The 20,114-nt window shown below is 47.7% G+C and overlaps 7 protein-coding genes across 7 annotated transcripts; 5 read left to right on the top strand and 2 right to left on the bottom strand.

The window, feature by feature from the left end:
* Positions 1 to 56: 56 nt before the first annotated feature.
* BKA55DRAFT_599929 (pyridoxal phosphate-dependent transferase) lies at positions 57 to 6,036 on the top strand (the record flags this gene model as incomplete). The annotated part of the gene is made up of 11 exons (XM_046196456.1): positions 57 to 238; positions 323 to 419; positions 461 to 1,481; positions 1,527 to 1,758; positions 1,800 to 2,515; positions 2,798 to 2,955; positions 2,998 to 3,182; positions 3,499 to 4,046; positions 4,293 to 4,796; positions 4,842 to 5,892; positions 5,934 to 6,036. 11 exons carry the CDS (start codon positions 57 to 59, stop codon positions 6,034 to 6,036), a joined length of 4,797 nt encoding a protein of 1,598 aa, XP_046041635.1.
* A 255-nt stretch (positions 6,037 to 6,291) lies between these two features.
* Positions 6,292 to 8,945, top strand: BKA55DRAFT_656850 (amidase signature domain-containing protein). Its single transcript, XM_046197467.1, has 4 exons — positions 6,292 to 7,003; positions 7,047 to 7,222; positions 7,266 to 8,431; positions 8,473 to 8,945. Exons 1-4 carry the CDS (start codon positions 6,730 to 6,732, stop codon positions 8,870 to 8,872), a joined length of 2,016 nt encoding a protein of 671 aa, XP_046041634.1. The 5' UTR covers positions 6,292 to 6,729; the 3' UTR covers positions 8,873 to 8,945.
* Positions 8,946 to 9,044: 99 nt separating this feature from the next.
* BKA55DRAFT_585698 (uncharacterized protein) lies at positions 9,045 to 10,595 on the top strand. Its single transcript, XM_046194490.1, has 6 exons — positions 9,045 to 9,253; positions 9,295 to 9,675; positions 9,721 to 9,795; positions 9,838 to 10,028; positions 10,072 to 10,144; positions 10,188 to 10,595. Exons 1-6 carry the CDS (start codon positions 9,136 to 9,138, stop codon positions 10,511 to 10,513), a joined length of 1,164 nt encoding a protein of 387 aa, XP_046041633.1. The 5' UTR covers positions 9,045 to 9,135; the 3' UTR covers positions 10,514 to 10,595.
* A 67-nt stretch (positions 10,596 to 10,662) lies between these two features.
* BKA55DRAFT_744274 (uncharacterized protein) lies at positions 10,663 to 12,328 on the top strand. The gene has a single exon (XM_046201590.1). The coding sequence runs from the start codon at positions 10,721 to 10,723 to the stop codon at positions 12,074 to 12,076; it is 1,356 nt and encodes a 451-aa protein (XP_046041632.1). The 5' UTR covers positions 10,663 to 10,720; the 3' UTR covers positions 12,077 to 12,328.
* Position 12,329: 1 nt separating this feature from the next.
* On the bottom strand, positions 12,330 to 13,935 carry BKA55DRAFT_656843 (amino acid/polyamine transporter I; the record flags this gene model as incomplete). The annotated part of the gene is made up of 2 exons (XM_046197466.1): positions 12,330 to 12,413; positions 12,456 to 13,935. The coding sequence occupies 2 exons, from the start codon at positions 13,933 to 13,935 to the stop codon at positions 12,370 to 12,372; spliced, it is 1,524 nt and encodes a 507-aa protein (XP_046041631.1). The 3' UTR covers positions 12,330 to 12,369.
* Positions 13,936 to 15,773: 1,838 nt separating this feature from the next.
* Positions 15,774 to 17,544, top strand: BKA55DRAFT_599924 (uncharacterized protein; the record flags this gene model as incomplete). Its single annotated transcript, XM_046196455.1, has 9 exons — positions 15,774 to 15,938; positions 15,980 to 16,065; positions 16,176 to 16,316; positions 16,462 to 16,672; positions 16,723 to 16,875; positions 16,921 to 17,043; positions 17,115 to 17,207; positions 17,287 to 17,453; positions 17,496 to 17,544. 9 exons carry the CDS (start codon positions 15,774 to 15,776, stop codon positions 17,542 to 17,544), a joined length of 1,188 nt encoding a protein of 395 aa, XP_046041630.1.
* A 988-nt stretch (positions 17,545 to 18,532) lies between these two features.
* BKA55DRAFT_529061 (uncharacterized protein) lies at positions 18,533 to 20,018 on the bottom strand (the record flags this gene model as incomplete). Its single annotated transcript, XM_046189045.1, has 2 exons — positions 18,533 to 19,888; positions 19,959 to 20,018. 2 exons carry the CDS (start codon positions 20,016 to 20,018, stop codon positions 18,533 to 18,535), a joined length of 1,416 nt encoding a protein of 471 aa, XP_046041629.1.
* Positions 20,019 to 20,114: the final 96 nt, after the last annotated feature.

The following is a 20,114-nucleotide window of genomic DNA, read 5'->3' as shown; positions in this document are numbered from 1 at the left end:
GATTATAAACCGCGGCATTCCACCTCAACCCTTTTGTCCTTTTACCAAATCACAAAATGGCGCCGGTCCCGGCTCTTCTCTGGCGATCGCTTCGAGCGCATCAGGTTTACGGTGCGAATACTGATGTTGGAAAGACGATTTTCAGTACGATTCTGTGTAATTCTGCGGTCAAGCGGGGTGATAAGACGTGGTTTTTGAAGCCGGTTTCTACTGGGGCTGCGAATGAGGCTGATGGATGGTGTAAGTTTGAGCTGCAGCGAAAGAATTGAGCTAATTAGAGTAGATGTACGATGATTCTAGGAGAAATTGTCTAACGAGTCAGTTATATTCAACGATATGCTCCGTCGACGAACCATGAGACGCTCTTTCAATACGACATTCCCTGCAGTCCTCATATCGCTGCAAAAGCATCTGGCAAGGTATGAAGTCAATTGATTGATGAATGAAGCTTACAGAGTAGCCAATCCCATCCGATGAAGATGTTCTCGCCAAGATCTACGACACCACCTCTCGATACGCGTCGGAAGGTTCAGGATGGCTGTTCCTAGAGACTGCTGGCGGCGTCCACTCACCCGGTCCATCTGGAACGCCGCAAGCTGATCTCTACGCTCCATTGCGTGCGCCAGTCATTCTCGTGGGCGATTCAAAGCTCGGTGGCATCTCACAGACCATTTCAGCATATGAGTCTTTGCGAATGCGCGGTCACGACATTGAGTCAATTCTTCTGTTCCAGGATATGAAATACGAAAACTACCAATACCTTCGGGATTACTTTGGAAAGCTGGGCGGCATTTCAGTCGACACAGTTCCTGAACCGCCTTCTCGACTCGACAATGAACAGGAAGACATTGAGCAGATGAAAGAGTACTACGCCTCAAACAGCAACGTTGACCACGTCCTCGAAGCTCTCGACAAACGAGGAAAAGAACGCATCTCCCGTCTCGAATCAATGAGCCAAAAAGCAAGCAAATCAATCTGGTACCCCTTCACCCAGCAAAAACTCGTCACAGCAAATACAATCTCAGCCATCGACTCAGCCCACGGCGATTATTTCCAAGTCCTCAACAAAAACTCCCCCAATCTTCTCCAACCCGCCTTCGACGGCTCAGCATCATGGTGGTCCCAAGGTCTAGGCCACGCCAACTCCCGCCTCACCCTCGCAGCAGCCTATGCAGCCGGTCGATACGGACACGTAATGTTTGCCGAGGCAATCCACGAACCTGCATTAGCGCTTGCGGAGATGCTCCTCAAAGGAGCCAACAATCCACGATTTTCACGTGTTTTCTACTCTGATAATGGGAGTACTGGGTGTGAAGTAGCTGTCAAGATGGCGCTTCGTGCGGCGAGGCTTCGTTACGGTTGGGGGCCTAATGATAATGTTCATATTCTTGGACTCAAGGGAAGTTATCATGGAGATACTATTGGTGCTATGGATTGTGCTGAGCCTTGTGTTTACAATGAAAAGATTGAATGGTATGAAGGTAAGGGGTATTGGTTTGACTATCCTACCATTCAATGCGTCAAAGGTAAATGGGTTGTTCAGGTTCCAGAGGGTCTCCGGGATGATTTGGGGCAAGATTCTCATCTCAGATCGATCTCGGAGGTTTTTGATCTCGAATCCCGGTTCGATACCGAGCAGTACCGAAAGTATGAACGCTATATCGAGAGCGTTCTCTCGAAACTGCAAGCTTCTGGTCGCAAATTCGGCGCTCTCATGATGGAACCGATAATTCTCGGCGCAGGAGGCATGATCTTTGTGTAAGTCTCCCATCTTATCCACAACTCCTCTAACAATCCAGTGATCCCCTCTTCCAAAGAGCTCTAGTGGATGTCGTCCGTCGATCCCCTCATCTCTTGGGCAATGGTTCCAGCCCACAAGACCCACTCTCGTGGTCTGGACTCCCGGTAATTTTCGACGAAGTTTTTACCGGGCTATACCGCCTCGGTCGGTTTACGGCGGCGTCATTCCTCGGCACCGATGCCGATATTTCTGTCAACGCTAAACTACTTACGGGAGGCCTTGTACCGCTCTGCACGACCATGGCGTCCGAGAGTATTTTTGATGCGTTTGTTAGTGATGATAAGAGCGATGCTTTGTTGCATGGACATAGTTATACGGCGCATGCTGTTGGATGTCAAGTTGCAGTTGAGTCTGTGAAGGAAATGCAGGATATGGAGAAGAGGGGGGAATGGGAATGGGCGGAGAGTGATTGGGAGAAAGATACTCAAGCTTGGTCTGTTTGGTCTCGAGAGTTTGTGAACAATGTCTCGCATAACCAGCAGGTTTTGGGTGTCTGGGCTCTTGGAAGTGTTTTGGCGATTAGTTTGCGGGATGATGATGGTGTTGGATACAAGAGTTTGGCTGCCAAGAAGCTTCAAACTCATTTGAGAGAGGGAACTGGGACTTGGAATGCTCATAGTCGAGTTCTGGGAAATGTCTTCTATGTCATGGCCAGTCAAAAGACGAGTCGACAGAGCCTTCAAGAGTTGCAGGGATTGTTATTGGGGGCTTTGAGTAAATAGTCGAGCTACGTCATCATGATTGCTCTGAGTTACAAGAGATGCCTTGACTTTTATGTGTCGTCGGCAACAACCATGTTTGCTATCCTTGATGACCAGTTACGTTCAATTGCTTCACTCCAATCCTGTCTTGGGAACACCCCGTCAGTGCGATTGATGCTGGTATGCAATTATCTGGGGCGATCGGCATTCCCCTGCATGATTGAAGTGTCGGAGGGGTCATACGTCAATCCTTCATCACGAAATCTCAGATTTACTCATCAACACATCAAGGCAGACATCGAAATGAGTTCAAAGAAACTGTACGAAAAGACAAGAGAGCAGTCAATCTCGGACTTTGAAGCGCAAACCAAGGATCTCCAAAAAGAGCACCCTGATGTGGACTTTAAAGCAGTCGTCATTGAACCAACCATGAATCTCATGTTTGACATCAAGGTGCGTTTGTTGATCCTATATAGGGCGCACTGACATTTGCAGGAAAACCTCACGGAAGACGAGCGAAAGAAACATGAAGAATTGATCACTCGAATGCTTCAAAATACCAGCAATCCATCCAAGGCGGAGAAATACCTCTGGCAGGCCAGAGACTACCTCAAACCATACCCTGACGTCCTCAAACAATTTGATGATATCTACATCAACCAGAGACCTATCCCCGTCATGTTATCTCAACTCCACGAAACATTTCATCAAGCAAATAGACATCCATAGTCATATCCAGAATATTCAGAATTAGTGCAGTTCCCCGCTCACATGACGCCCCATCAATAGGGCGTGATGACAAGGTTTCCCTTCCACCAACCAATCAGAAACCACCAGACAGTGCCGCCACTTGATAACCTTTGCTGAAGGGATCACACCTCTCTTCTTCACCTTTACAGTGACTTGCATGCATTGACCCCTACCGTCACCATTCACCATGAATTTCAATAACCCCAATCTCTTCACAGACGTCGATCTATTGGACGGCTTCATCAGCGACGATTTAACCCCCTACATGTCCGATTCAGCCCCTCCAACAGACATATCAAATGGAATGGCAAATCTTGCTCCAACTCACGGTGCGCCGCAAAATACCTTCACTCCCCCTGTCAATGCGCTTGATCCTCTGTCACTGCATGGATACACTCAGCAAGCGACACCAACGCCGCCTGCAAAGGTTGGTGGGAGATTTACGAGGGAGTCGGTGAGGATATTGAAGAATTGGCTTGCGACGCATCAGAACCACCCGTATCCTCGAGAACCTGAACGACGAATGCTTCAAGAGGAGACTGGGCTTACAAAGACACAAATATCTAATTGGCTAGCTAATGCTAGACGGCGAGGAAAGATTCCATCGAGTGCTTCTTCGCCTAGACATAGTGATACGAAAGCGATGGATATACCGCCTAGACCTGGGACGCCTGCTGTGAGGAATACGTCTGATATGGATCCTTTGCAGAGATGGGTTGATTCACCGCCTGAAGATGAACCTGCTGCTGTTACTGCGATTGCAAGAGCTGTAGCCTCAGTGCGGCCTCAGTCAGGTGAGTTGGGCGAAGCGTGAGTGAGTGAGGCTAACAGGATAGGCTCTTCGAGTCCATATACGAGACTATCTCGTACTCCGTCAGTTAGAAGTGTCGGTACATCACGGTCCAGTTCAATCAGTTCAGTCAATTCACATACCAGTCGCTCATCATTCGGTCTCAACGAACTCTTTAGTCGGGGAAGTTCTCGCCGCAGACGACGTGCATATAAAGAAGAACGAAGATCACTGGCTGCTCCACGAAAAGCATTCCAATGCACATTCTGTACCGAGACATTCCGAGCAAAACACGATTGGCAGCGCCATGAGAATTCGCTGCATTTGCCTCTGGAACGATGGGTCTGCAGTCCAGAGGGACCCCGTGGACAAAAAGTCGATGATCCCGAAATCCGCTGCGTTTTCTGCGGACATGTCGATCCTGACGATGCACACATCGAAACACACAATTACTCAGCCTGCAAGAATCGCCCGGTTCAAGAACGCACGTTTAATCGAAAAGACCATCTCAATCAGCATCTCAAACTGGTCCACAACGCCAAGTTCGCCGAGTGGCCTATGAGACAGTGGAAAGCTCCCCCGCCTGCAATTCATTCCCGATGCGGTTTCTGCAATCTCGTTATGGAAACGTGGATCGACCGTGTACACCATCTAGCTGATCATTTCAAGACGGGCAAGACTATGGCTGATTGGAAGGGTGATTGGGGATTTGAACCGCATATTCTAGAACTTGTTGAGAACTCAATCCCTCCATGTGAGTTGTTTCCAAATAATGGTTGAGAGGTTACTGACATGCCAGACTTTATCGAAACTGAACGAAATAGTCCTTTCCCTTTCGAAGGAAGTCGTGCACTCGTTGAAACGCCCCGAACGGCTTATGAACTACTCAAATTGGAGCTGGCGTATTTCATGCAGAATCACTTTTACAAACATGCGCGTATGCCGACCGGAGACGAAATGCAACTCGAAGCGTGCCGAATATTATTTGCCTCTGAACCTCTATCTCATGCCGATTTAGTCTGTCCATCCTGGCTTCGAGACCTTGTCTTCTCCAACGTTGGAATCTCCCAGCAAGCTCAATTCGGACCCATGCGATCAAACGCCGAGAGCCGACTTTCTTCGTTGGAAATTAGTGGAAAGAACAATATTTTCGAAGGATGTCCTTTTGAGACTCAGCTGCAAGAGTTTGTGCAAGCGAAACAACTCTTGGGGCTGAGTATTAGGGATGATGAGCTGCGGGAAGAATGCTGTAGGATTGTCGGTCGATTGGAGGAAGTTTCGGCAACACCGTCTGATTTCATCGCCAATTGGCTTATTAAAATCATTCATTTACCTGGAGATTGGCTGCTACCGTTTCGACAACGTACAGGAATTGAATTGATTGGGTTATCCGAGGGAATGAACTTGAACGCGATGATTCAAGACTACACCCGTCTGGAGCAGGAACTGGGTGCTTATCTCGACTTGCAACGTGTCATTGGTCTTGAACCGACAGACGACGACCTTCGCCGACAAGCGCGCGTTATCATCCACGGCTCAGACTCGAATCTGAATCATACAGCAGCAGATGACGATTACTGGCTAGCCGCATTCCGACAACGACATTCCACGACGACGGAGAACCCCGAGGCTTGGAACACGCCACTACGACCAGATCCCCATCTCCTCGCAGCACGAGGTCTCGTTCTCAAAACAAGTACAGCTTTTCTGAACGATCATAATTACTGGCGATGGTTCACACAGGAACTACGACGATGGGTATCTGCGATAATGTCCCCTCATAATCCCGCGAGTCGTGTTCCCTCAGATGAAGAGATCCAACATTACGCGCGATGGATCAGCTACAATGAGTACGTTTCCCTTTTAAACTTTAGCTCTGCTAACGATTTAGTGACGACCCATTTAATCAAACTATCGCAGAGAATAAAGATTGGCTTGAAGCGTTTAAACGGGATGTCGGTATTACAGAGGCGCTGACTGGTGGCGTATCATAGTCAGATATGACGATCAACAAGAACGTTACACTTATTAAACTCTAACGGGAACTCTAACTTAACAAGTTTAATATTGGCCGATGAATTAACCTTTTACTCTTATCTCCTGCCAAGTGAAACTGCCGATGTTTTTGATTCATCCGAAACTCGGGTCAGGCTTTGCCGAGACTTTTAACGTGGATAAGCTTTTGTGGATCGACCAATTGTAAAGTCCCGCAGAATAGGAGGATCTACAAGCGTAGCTTGGGATGAAAAAGGCAATTCAAGTCGTTTGACGCTGTATGATTCTAATTATCAAGATTATCGCTATCAATCCGCCTAGCAAAGTTCAGCTCGCACTAACCTTCTCAAACCGGCTATTCATTCTTCATCCCCAGACGTCAGCTGTTAGTTCGTAGGGCTGATCTCAACATGGTCGGTTTTTGAATAGCCGAAACGGGACAATGTCAACTGGTTTCAAGGCATGGCTGTGGGGTTTGAACCACGCTACACGTCACCATAAGATCGTCAGCTTAGCCCCAAGGTCTCCGACAGTTTGGGGGCTAAAGATAGGACCTTACGATTGGTTGAGGATGGGGCGGAGGACCTTGCTATCAGCATGGGTAGCTTGTGAGCCAAGATGCATAGGCTTGGCGAGCAATTAATATAAACCATCCCCTTCGCTGGTAAGATTAACGGACAGCAGTTATTAAAATGTCATTTTCTACCCTGGTACTGGGTATTTTCTACCTTGCAGGTGTGTGTGCCTCCTCTGTCTCTAGGCAAATACAGCTTGGCGATCATGAATACTTTGTTCCTCCAAGCCCAGCATGGAAATTGGATTCTTGGAATGCTTCGGCTGACCATGCTGACGAGTTTACGCCTTTGACGGTTGTCAAGTTGAACCAGACGGCAAATGCTGAGCATGTTGCGTCTGCTCTTGGGGAGTATGAGAAGGATGATGTCTGGACCAAGGAGTTTACCCAGGGTGAGTTTTGCGGCGGCCAACTCGACTTGTCTGACCGTCGCAGCTTTGTACATCAATTCTGATGAAGAATTGACCTACAAGTCTTCCAAGTACAACGTTTCAGCAGTGTATACCGGCAAAGAGTCTGTGCCTGCGGGCCCATACTTTGTGCATCGCTACACTGGCAATGTCTTCCAAGCATATCGCCTTCATGTTGATACCAACCAGGCCTTCATCCAAGTATGTTCCCCGCTTATGCATTCAACATCGCTGACAGTAATAGTCCACATACCAAGATCCCTCCGGAACCCACCATCCTCTGCGAGCCGCCACCCTCTCCGCTGGAGGTCTCACGATCGCGGTACCCTCTCGTTTGTACTTCACTCCCACGAAAGAGAAGCCATTAGCTGGCCTTCGCCTCGCTGTTAAGGACCTCTACGATCTCAAAGGTGCCAAGACAAGTGGAGGAAACAGAGCTCTGTATGAAATGAGCAAGGTCAAGACCAAGACTGCCTTCAGCGTACAGAAGCTCATCGATGCTGGCGCTGTTGTCATTGGCAAGAACAAAATGTCCGAGTTCGCATTTGCTGGTCCATACGTCACAGAGCACATTGACTACCTTCTCCCCTTCAACCCTCGTGGAGATGGTTATAACTCGCCTGGTGATAGCTCCGGTGGCTCTGCTGCATCCGTCGCTTCGTATGACTGGCTTGATGCTAGCATGGGGAGTGATACAGGCGGTAGCATCCGTGGCCCTGCACTCCAGAATGCTGTCCATGGCAATCGTCCTACCCAAGATGCCGTCAATCTCACAGGAGCCCTTCCTCTGTCATCGGCCATGGATACCTCGGGCATCATTGCTAGAGATCCTGTCATTTTGTCCAAGTTTACCAGATCTCTATACGCTGGCACGATCAAAGAGTATTCTAGGCTGCCGTCCGAAGTCCTGTTTGACAGCAGTAGTGAACAGTTTCTCCTTGACCTAGAAAATGACTCTCCCAAGGCCGCAAAAGCAGTGGGAGACTTTTTGAACAGCCTTGCAAGTCTATTGTCAGCCAATGGCACAGTCTTCTCAATTGATTCGGCCTGGACAAACTCTACACCAAAGGCATTCGGAGACTTGGCTCTCTCAAACATCGTTGGTAATGTCTATTCAAATCTTACAAGTTACGAGCAGTGGAACGAGTTTGGTAAAGACTATGTTGAAGAGTATATGAGTCTTCACGATGGTGCATTCCCTCATATGGTGCCTGAGATTCGACAAGGCTGGTTAAACGCCAATAAAACAATGACCGAGTCAACCCATGAAGATGACTTGGCTTCCAAGAAGGGAGTCGAGGAATGGGTAGCCAGCGAGTTTCTGACAGCTGATAACAGCAGTTGCTCAAATGCTGTCTATGTTTATCTATCGGCCAGCTATCCTTTATACAAGCCTGATGTTTCTCAAGAGTATGTTGCCCTGTCGATTCTTTTCATCACTAACAGATTAGTGGCTCAAACCCGTATATCCGAGAGCTTTTGCAAGCCAGTTCAGACCAGCAGACTCTGATCACTCAACTCAACACGACCGTGAACTGTAACTCAACCCTTGGATCTGAAGAAGCTTGTGAGGAATCATTGGAGGCACAAAAGGAAGAGTCCAGAAACCCCGGTACTCAGACCGTATACGCCGGAAGACTAGCCTCTGTCGCTGGTCTCCCAGACTACGCAGTCTCGCTGGGCATGTTTGACCTGGGCTCATTCTCCAATTCGACTCTCCAAAACGAGTCTGTTCCTGTAGGAGTCAACATCATGTCAGCAAAAGGCTGTGACTTTGTAATTCTTGACATCATCGAAGCACTCCACAAAGAAGGCGTTATAAAGACGGCCAAGACTGGTAAAACATCATAAATAGTATAGAGATAGCCAACAATTGAAGTCCCCAATATCACCCCGCAGTTGGAGATCAGCGGACCACATCACCCGGAGGGGAGGTTCGTTTCGTTGTGAATTACCATAAATGGCTTAGTTGCTATGTCATTGAATCAAGCCTGATACGCTGATAACAAGTCGGGGAAGTAATCCGGAAATGGAAAGTTTCTGGGCCACGGCTATCATCGCCAAAGATATTTAAGTTCAACGACATTCTGATCCTGTTTCTCATCACGTCAATCATGTCTTCACTACTCGAATCTTTGGGTCTTCGTCAAGACGTTGTTCTCGTAGCCTTTGCGGCAGTGGGACTATGTCTCTTCGTTGTGTATGAATGGATGCGCAAGGGAAAGACTACTAGTATGTCCTCTAATGCTTGGAGAATTTATCTAACAAGACAGTCAAAACGGACGTTGAATGGAAGACTCCTTCACCCAAGCCTCTTGTCGATTTTGACTTGGATGCTAAGAAACCTGAGCTTTATCGGCCTTGTCGCCATGGACCCAATCACGTCACCATGGGAATTCGAAAGCTTGACTGGAACAATTGGATTGAGATGGACTCCAACTTTCTCTGGTATCACGATCTCAAGGTCTCTGAACTCGAGAAAGATATTGATGCGCATGTTCAATATGTTGACAACGCTGTCACTCGAGATGCTTGTTTTGAGGTTCTGGAGGAACTGACTGCGTATTTGACTGCTCGGTATCCCAAGATCTTTCAACTCAGAAACGGGGTTCTCCACAACACTTTAACTAGGGAAGCATTCAACTACCCAGCTAGTACGTATTCGAGACTCTGCTCTTCGGGGCCCAGCTGACCATCAGGGACTCCCAAAGAAGCAATGGCAACTGCAGCCAAACTCGTCCAAGACGATCTCGTCATCATGGTTGAAGAAGATGGTAAGTTGCCTAATTCACTATGTTACGTAGCTGACATGATAGACGGCCAATATCACCTCGACGCTGGAGCTGTTTGTCTTCCCGGCTTCTGGCGATTGAGTGAAAAGTTCAGAATGTCCCTAGACACGCTACACATTGAAGCCAAGGTCCCCCACTACCAGACAAAGTTGCAAAAGTCTATGAACCGCTTCTTCAAGACGATGCAGCCAGACAAGGCAGTGATTCGAAACAATGTGAGTGCGCCTCTTGACTGCAAGTGCGTGTCTAACCGAGTAGTTCTTCATTCAACTCGACGATGGTCTCCATTGGTCTCATCGAATGGGCGACCAAGACAGCAACGAAGTAGCTTGTAAGTCCATCAGCCCAGTTAGCAAGCCATTCTGACCTTCCAGCCTGGGAAACGGCAAATGACAAGGGTCTCACCATCAACGACCTCTACTTCCGCTCTGAGAGACAGTCACTCCGACGACTTCCCAGATCTAAAGCTCTTCTTTTCACAGTGCGCACATACTTTGAGCCTATCACTACGATTGCACAAGAGCCCCATGTTCCAGGGCGTCTAGCTGAAGCGATTGAGAACTGGGATGAGGCGGCTTCAAAGTACAAGGGCAAGCATCACTGGGCGGATATTCTCTTGCCATATTTGCACGAACAGGATGAATTGCAGAAGAAATTGGGAATTCTAGAGAAAGTTCCAGAGGGAAGCTTCCCGTACTAGACAGGTATAGGTAGAAAGTTGAATTGCCCTTGGACGAACTCGTTATTTCTCATCATTCCTCTTCGCCAATAACGGTCCACGGACTAATATTATTCCTGCGGATTAATGTCAGCATGCTTACGCAGCTGGCACTTGAAAGCGCGGTAAGACTTTGACCAACTTCATTGCAATCCAAATGCAGAGATAAATACCGAGATAACCCTTGCAATGGCTCTTACTGAATTTCATTACTTCTTACAACTACCCTTGGAACTTCGCCAAGAGATCTACAGTTTGGCTACACCACCCCGCTTTGTCCACGTCCAACGGTTTGAGGAGCAAGATTATGACAACTTCGCAGAGCATATACGCACAACACCAAACGCTCTTCAACTAGATGAATCTTTGACGCACTTCTCATTCAACTGGCGGTCTCAAATTCCCTCTCAGACTAAGCAACGTACGCTTGAACACTATGGATTCTCGAGTACCAAGTGGCCGTATCAGCCTTGGAACGTGTCAAAGCTCGCCCCTCAAATCAGCCTTGACTGGCTAAGCGAGCATCCTGAATTTGCATGGCAGTTTTGCAGGGAGGTTTGCATGTATAGCTCTGCTCCAATTCCTGCTCTCTTGCATACGTGCCGTGAATCTCGAGACGACTTGATAAAGAGGGGCTATCAGCTCACCTTTCGCACACGGTCTCATGGGCCCCGAACATGGTTCAATTTTGATCACGATGTCTTATTCATTTCTCTTGGAGATGATTGGGGTACCAAGCATCGGGTGCTCAGTGGCTGTGCGTGGGATATCAGTCAGTTCCATCCCAGTGACATGCAAAAGGTCAAAAGAGTCGCCTTGGACGAATCCACAGGCCCCCTTTATCTTGCACATCCTAGGTTCAATGAAGGCAACTACAAGTTCTCCGACCTTTCATCCGTTTTGCGACTCTTCAGGCGCCTCGAGGAGCTATTTTTGGTGGAATGGACAGATTCTCACGTGGTGGAAATCTGCCCAATAAATGACTCTTACGCCAAGGGGAAGAAACAACACAAATACGACACCCAGTGTCTTTGGAGCTACCAACCCGTCAGTGAGGTTGATGTACTCCCACAACTGTTTCCGCCCAAGAACTCTTGGAGTCCTTTGTTTCTGAAATCAATCGGACCATACGGAGATCTTCTCTACAACCATGAAGGTCTAGAAAGAAACATGTACTTCAATATGATCCAGGACTCCCTACGAGAGAAGCTTGTCGACTATCGAGACTCTGTGGTTTCAAGGCACAAGGGAGAAGCCAATATTTGGTGGGATATCCCGACAATCACGGCCGTTCATGTCATGTCGAATTTGGGACACGAACTTCTTGGCCGTGAACGGTGGAGCGCCTTGAGTCGGGTTTATCGACTTCGAAACATGTGGCTGGCCCATGACAAACGAGTTTCTAGCCCTGGGCCGCAAAGCGAAGAGTATGATTTTGAAGCGGATGAAGAGGCGTATAACCTCGCCTTGGAGATAGATGATCCACACGAGGCGCAGCGAACTTGGTGGATTCGAGAAGGGATAATTCCTTTCATTGATGAATGAGGAACTTAAGAAGAGCTCGGCAAAGGACGATGGATTAGCTAGGGAGGCAAGAAAACTTGAGATGTCTATTCTGGATGACAAAAAAACTTAGGTAAGATTAGTGTAGGTTTAGTGAATCTTGGACTAGTTATTTTTGACACCTTGTCTCTAGGTCAGAAGCTTTCTTGCTCCCTGAGGATTAGTTTAGTGGTCAATTAGATAGCCATTCCTACGTGGCCACAAGAGTTCCCAAATACAGCTAGTCTATTACTGTGGATCGAGTCATCATTACATAGCGTCTCCTCTATAATCCCCTAGTACATCGTCAACTCCGCTTCAGCCTTGGGTCCTGCAACGGCTAATCTGTTAGCTCGGTTATGGATATGGGTCATGCACTTACTCCTTTTTCCCCAGGCAAAGTACCAAACTCCACATAGGACCAAGAACCCCACAAAGACTACTGACGCATAGTTCATCGTCTCGGCTGTAACCGGCAATGCAGACGGCATACTGAAGAGGACTAGTTGGAAGAGGATCCAGCAGACTGAGACTGCATTGGCCACTGTACCGATAGCCCCCAGGTGCCACTTTGCCTTGGCTACTTCGGTTCTCCCAAAGGCTAGACTGATTGCAATTGGGATGAGGTATGCACAAGCGAGGGCAATAACTCCGACTGAAACAAAGGCGGTGAAGGCACTTGTACTACCAAGATTGACGCAGCCAAGACAGATTTCGATGACTGTGACGAGGGCTAAAGCGTAGACTGGCTGATTGAAGAGTGTTCGAGACCAAATTCTAGAAAAGGGTAGCATTCCATCTCTTGACAAAGCCCAGGTGCATCGGGAGGCTGTTGTTGTGATGCTGATGGAGCAGAACAGAGTGACCATGAGGACCATGATCAACAGCGCCAAGCTGAGGGGCTTTGATCCAGTGACGGTATTGATGATGAATGGAAGGGCTTGACCATAAGGGGCAGTGAGAACATTCTCAAGAGGGGGCAAGGTGAAGCAAATTGGGAGAACAAATGCAAGCATTGATACGCCGCCGATGGGAATGCACATGCTGATCGCTCGAGGTACTTCAACCTCTGGCTTTGAACACTCTTCAGTCATCGACATGACCATGCCAATAGCCGAGAGAGCGTACGCAGAAGGCAAGAGTCCGATGAAGAAGGAGAATTCTCCCCAGCCAGAGATACTCGTATCGTAGTGCGTGAGTCCATATGAAGCAGAATGCCGTCCCTCTTTGGCAGTAGAACTGAGAGCGATCAGGATTGCGACAGTGGTTATAACACTCCAGATTGCTGCTGCAGTATCAACCAAAGGCAATGCCTTATCAGCTGTTGCGCACAGGATAAAGATGAGGATGCAAATCCCGAAAAATATGTACAGAGTCTCGTTCGCTGTGGCAGCCCAGTCAGGTTGGTACATTGTAACGGTCGCGACGATGAGGGATGCGAATCCAAAGTTGACAGAGAGGGCGATGGTCCAGTTTCCAATAAGCCATACCCATCCTGTAAAGTAGGCCATGGCGTGTTGATATATTTTGTTCTCGGTGAGTCTGTACGACCAGTAGTAGACTCCTGAAGAAGTTGGGTACCGAGAGGCGAGTTCCCCTAATGATACTGCAACAGCACCTTGGAGGAGAACGACAACCAGGACGCCAATGAACATGGAGAGTTGTCCACCGCCGTAGATGGAAGACATTAACGGACCACCAACTCCATAGGGTACAGCGGTGATGGCGAGTGACATTCCAAGAACTGAGATGAAGGATCGATTCTTTCGTAATTGAGGAGTCGAGACATCTTGGAGAACTCCGGGAGATGAACTCTCAGTTCTGTAGATCTGAGAAGAAGTAGAGTCGCGCTTAGGTGACATTCTGGAGACAACAAAAGGAAATGACAATGAATGAGAGAATACCAACTCATCGATCTGTTTTATAAAAGTGAAGGATCCGGGGTTACTCCCTATCCAGTAACTTAATGGTCCACCTGGTCTTGGAATCTGGGGATGCCAAGACTATTCCCCTTTGAGCAAGTTTTTAGCCCAGTCCCAGTGACCTATTGTGCTGGGACGCGCTTATCTGGCACTAGCTTATGATGGCTGATATAAGATGGCGTTAACAAAACTGACCAGATAGGTCTAGACCCGGGGAAGTGGACGGGGATATGGTTTTTCGGCAATACGCGCTTGTCGTGGGTCATTGACTAGACCTACCCTTGAAATACTTGCTGATATTTACAGGTTCTGCTTTTTGCAGCCTTTGAACACGTAAATAGAACGGTAACCTGATATATATGCTAAGGCAGACTGCCCATGCTAAACTAACATTATGACTCTAGCTGTTACAGTGGGAGTGAATGACTCGACACCTATTTTATGGTTTAAAACATGTACAGATACTCGGCTTTTTAGGCTCACCAACCTACCTTGATACCGAAGCCTGCCCTGGTATCTTCTGCTTCATGCCTCGAAATCTTCGAAGCTCTATTGCTTAAGCCTTTTCGTGCTCCAACGGCTTGTCAATCTCAGGTGTAATCTGGTTGCATCTTCCCCCTCAATCATAAATTAATCAGAGCAATTACTGTTTCTCGAAGCCAACGTTCCTCAACCACCCACCATGAGCGAATCTGGTGCCTTTTCCCTATATGCGACCTTTGATGATGCTGTTGCACCGCTTTTGTGCCACATCCCTTGTCGTTTGATCTTGTCACGGCATTGAAGATAGGGATGGCGACAGCATGCGAGGGCCATAAAGGTGACTTACTCATTGTGAGTGGTACGTTGCACAGGGCGCAGCACATTCAACTCTAAATAAGACAGCAAATCAACAGTACCACTAAGATGAGAGATCATTTTCTTATTGGTGAAGAAGGTGCTGCCGAGCAAAAGTTTGCAGCGCTGGGTACTGGAAAATTGCTAAAACAACCCCTACTGTGTCATGGTTTGGCGCCTCAGTAATACTATTGAATGATCAACTTTACTCCGGCTTATCTGGACCAGGGGATTCATTAGTAAAAATGTCTAAATACGGCCACTGGATAAACTCTAAAGCATGTCTTAGCGTCGGACCTCTTCGCCGTTGTTCCAGCGGTTATCTTGGGATTCTTTCCGTTTCTCGACTGTCCTTGTATGTGTACCCTAACCCATTCCTTTGTAACATCTCAGCTGAAAACAGGCACAGCTGCCGAGCCGAGAATAAATGTGGGAGGCAGAATGAGGCAGAGCATCTGGCGCAGTGCTTCTCGTTCTTTAGCTAATCAGGCCATGGCGCCTCTCCACACAGGAACCCCCAGTTCAAAGGGGTTGGCTCTGATGATACCATGATACAGTAGGCCCTTTGAACAGTCTCTTGGCTATTTAAATTGCCAGCGGCGTATGTACTCTGCCGACACCTGTGGCATAATGATGGCCCGTTGATGTCTGCACCCTCTCTGATGCTTTAAGTGGCTATGGCAAGTAGTTCCAGGCAGAAAGTTGGCCTTGCATGCGAAGAGTGCCGACGCCGTAAATCGAAATGTGATGGTGAAAGGCCTTGCGGATTATGTCTTGATTTTAGAGTGGAATGCGTTTTTGAAGAAAACCGGTCTAAACGAGGGCCTTAAAAGGGTCAGGTGGACGCTTTGAAAGCACGAATAGGTAAGCAGGCTTTCTCAAACTCCGAAGGTGTAATAAGGGATAATAAGCATGAGCTAATCATCTTACTTGATTCAGCCATGCTGGAGCTACAACTGTCCAGCCAGTCACGAGTTGAGTATGTGGATGTCATCAACAGAACCGACACCACAGCTAGGTCACCGGTCAATGCAACAGATTGGAATATGTATTTTGATATGCCACAAGCGGGCTGGAATGAACCATTAGAAAGTGCATCAGAGACGGTTGTTCAAGCTGGATGGCAGATAACGGTATACAGTCACAGTTACAGCAGACACTCATACAATCCGGAGAAGCTACAAATGAGACTTTAGATTCGGCAGGACTGTCTCACCTGATGAGACTAGATCTGTGAGTCTCGATTAAGATCACATAGAAACGAAACTCGAAGCTGATGAATGGTATTACAGTGACCAGCTCTACTTCGATGGAGTGCATCCACTGCTACCTATGATCCATAGACGCTATTACCTTTCATGGACGAATTTTGGCGATGTCCCATTGGCCCAGAAGTGTCTCCGATGGGCTATGAGAGCACTCGCCGCGTCCATGTCATCCCAGTTCCGTTCTCGAAATGAGGAGCTCTATCACAGGGCGAAACAGTGGCAGAGGAATATGAAGCCAGAGATCTCGTACTGCCGTGGCTAAATACATATGTCAGCATAGATAAAGCACAAACATGGCTTCTCCTAGCGCACTATGAGCTCCTAGATCCGAGCAAATATCCGCGAACAACAACTCGACGAGCTTTGCACTCAGTGCATTTGTCGCGTTTACATTGCTCCGATTCAAAGTATCTAGCTTCAGACATTCCCTCTTAGGTTCGGAAACATCTCAATCAGCCCCATCGGGATTCGCATCCGTGGAGGAGAGAAGGAGGACCTTCTGGGTGGCTTTCTGCTTGGATCGCTTCCTGGGCGGATATGAGGAATCTCCAATGACAATCTATGATGAAACTGTGAGTCAGGTATTTTTCTGCCTATATGATAGACTAATCACATATTATAGATATCCGTTCGTCTTCCTTGCCCGGAGTGGAACTTCCAGACCTCTAGCGAAGTTAATATGGGCTTTGCACGCGATGTGCTCAGCGGAACGAGTCCGGCTCCATCATCACTTTTCGCCAAGCTAGTCATTGGAATGGCAATATTCGGACAATGTGTTCTACGGAAATAAATAATTGCCAAATATCCAACTTCCGACCAGGAGAGCCTGGCTTTCTGGGCGCGGCATGAGTGGCTCGCTGCAGCCATAGCCAAGCAGGTTGCACTCGTATCGCCTGATCCAGCAAGCGTAGGCGATGAGCCAATTCAGCACATGACATCAATGGTACATATGGCTCAGCAGTGGCCTTGTCAGACGCCACTAACGTGGTCCCATTGGGGATAGGCAGCCGACAGCACGTTGCCAATGATTATGCCAAGACAGCGTACAAAGCCGCGATTAGCCTGGCAGACTTATCAAAGTCCATGACTGGCTCAACTTTCTTCAAGGTATAGTAAGAGAGTTTCTGGGTACCTCACTATTATTGCTTGGCTTAGACACATATACCTCCCCATGCTACTAGCCAAGGCCTATTTATATCTCGCTGCTCAACCTGAACTTGGCCAGAGTCAGCAGACTGCCAAGGAAAAGTTGATAGCATGGCTGGAGAGCTTGAAAGAGATACATGGCCAAGCGAGGCAGTTTATAGATAGCCTCAAGCTCTGGGATACGGTTGATGATATGAGAGTGGGACGGTGGATCTCATGGCTGACCAAACGGAATGAATCAACTCATAGAAAGCCTCCATCTTTAATAGCCCAAGTATTTGTACACGCTTGGATGTAATAGATGCAATAATAAAGCAATTGATATTAGTCCATGGTACGCAATTCGTTGTGAATACCTGGGATATTAATTCCACATTAACGGAGTAATTATTACCTCTGGCAAGGCAGGTCACATCCCCTTTTATATCAGAGCTCTTGTCTCGACTGCTACTTTGAGTATCCAACTCACCAAAACTGCTACATCTGAAGTCTTGACTGTCTTGGCCGGTACACGATGGCCCCAATCCCACTCGATCACTCGCACGCTATCAATATTGCACCACTGCAGAAATTCTACATACTTGCAAACTAGTGCATCCCTTAATCCATGCACATGAATAGTGGGCAGATACAGTGTCCTTCGCTTTTCTCGATCTCGCTCCTCAGATGCGAACATGTCGCACTCCATCCACATCAGGGGACCAGTATAATATCTTGATTCGGGTACAGCTTGTTCTAGAAGACTATTTCTCAGTATTGAACAGCCATGTCTTGCGTATTGTTTGATGTTATATCATCACTATAAAACACATTAACCGAGAAGATAACCATCAAGCAAAAGGCCACATCTTCTTTCCTTTCAGTCTTATGTTTTAGAAACAAATTGGTGTCCAATTAGTACAGTGGATACAGGGGAGAATACTAATTAGTAATTAGTGGGTTGAATTCAGCTGAAAGCTTGCTCGCCACCTGGCCCCTGGTCGATATTCAGCTTCTCTGGAGTATAATGAACACACGGTAGACCTCTTCTACCTTGTCTGTATTATATGCTATCCATTGGGGCTTTCATTATCCGGACTAGAATAAGGTAGTAACTATAGGGCTCTGAAGGATCATAAACCATCAGTTACTAGGCCAAAATAGTAAGTTTCCGAAGCGTCAAGGTAGTTGGTTGGATCAGGGCAGAAGAAATTAAGAGTAAAGTTATCAACGCCCTTTAGTGTAATAGTTGAGAAGCTAAGTAGACAGCGTTATAAAACTTCAAATAGACATCAACTCCCAGAACATCATGCTGTAATAGCACAGTTACCGACCATTCTAAAGACAGCCCAGTAGTCCACCTCTGGTAAGAACATGATAACATGAGCTACACTCTGGGCCAACTTCACGCCGTTATCAGCCATATACTTCAACGTCCGTAGAATCCAAGCACGCATCACAGAATCTTTTGTATTTCTCGCAGCTGCATATAACGGCGTTAATACACCTGAGCACTCCAGTATCTGTAATGGCGAAAGAGGAAGTGTATTCTGAGACCTGGCCGCCGGAAGTATGAATTGAGGAACAGCGGCGCAGATTGCTTCAGTCACTTCCGTGATGGTCTCAGCAGCTTCGGTGGTAGGGCCAAACGTCTGAATGATATCGCAGACATCAAGACGCATGATACGGTATGCGTTGAAAACCTGAGTCGCGTAGTGGCCGGGATAGACGTCGTAGTAGCGGCCAAAGACAACGGCTTCAGATGTATCTCTCCGGTGTGGCCGCCAAGAGCGCGGTATCTTGCTTTCAGCATGAGAAAATTCATCGTGCAAGTCTCGTGCGCGCCTCACAATATCGCTCGAGTCTAATTTGCCGTTACGCATGTCGGCACGAAGGTTGACAAGAGTGATCAAGAGGCCGATAAAGGTCCACTTGGCGCTCCGTACGTAACAGCCTAGATCATGGTAGAGACCTATCAATGCTTCCGGTATAGGCATCTCTGCGGTACCGCAGCTTAATGTGAGAGCAATCACAGTCCGAGTGGCGAGCTGTTGGATCGTCGGATTCGAAAACTTGTCTCTTGGGCGAGATCGGACTATGGAGAGCGCACCCTGGACATGGCTTAGCCAAGATCCTGGGACCTCTGATAGTTGGTGATGTTGGTAAGCCATTTTCTCATAAAGGTCTAGTAAGAGTACAGTTTGAAGGGTCTCGTCGCTGAGTGGATGGTTGGCTGTAGTACTTTCCGCTTGCAGCGAGGATCGCATGGCCATCCTAAGGCTTCGTATGGCTGCCAAGTAACGTTGGTTTGCAAGAGGTATCAAGTCTTGACGATTCAATTGGAATGCCATGAAGGCCAAGCTGACTGCATCAACAGAGACTTGCAGATGCCCGTTGGGGCCTGAATCCGTCAGGAGGGATTGCAAGGTGTAGAAGCCACGTGAGTAAGCATCAATGTAGAGGGACAGGAATGCATGTCGAGCCGATATATCGGAACTAAATTGAGGTGCGGAGTGTAGCCAACTGGCTGTTCGGCGGGCCAATACCTTTTGCATGGTATTCCGAGTCTCGTCACGGAAGACCAACTCATTGGAGCTGCGGTACCCGTGACAGGTTAGTTTAGCTCTGTGACACTGAGAACAGCCCGTAGAAACTAAGTCGCACTGCGCAGTTCACGTCAGTGCCGTGTCATCAGAAACTCAACATGAGCAACAGTCTAACCAGGGTCCTTACGCGAATCTTCCTCCTTCTACAAGGAGCACAGTCTCTCGATGGGCGGCCGTGGAATACCATATTGCAGGGTTCAACTAGACTCTGGTTTACTGCTATCAACATGTGGTATATTTCTGTTGATTCATGGTGATCGAGGGGTTTGCGGGTGCAATGTTT

This window comes from Fusarium redolens (assembly GCF_020744475.1).
Source record: "Fusarium redolens strain MPI-CAGE-AT-0023 chromosome Unknown BKA55scaffold_31, whole genome shotgun sequence".
Lineage (NCBI taxonomy): Eukaryota > Fungi > Ascomycota > Sordariomycetes > Hypocreales > Nectriaceae > Fusarium > Fusarium redolens.
This window is presented reverse-complemented; position numbering and strand designations above follow the sequence as displayed.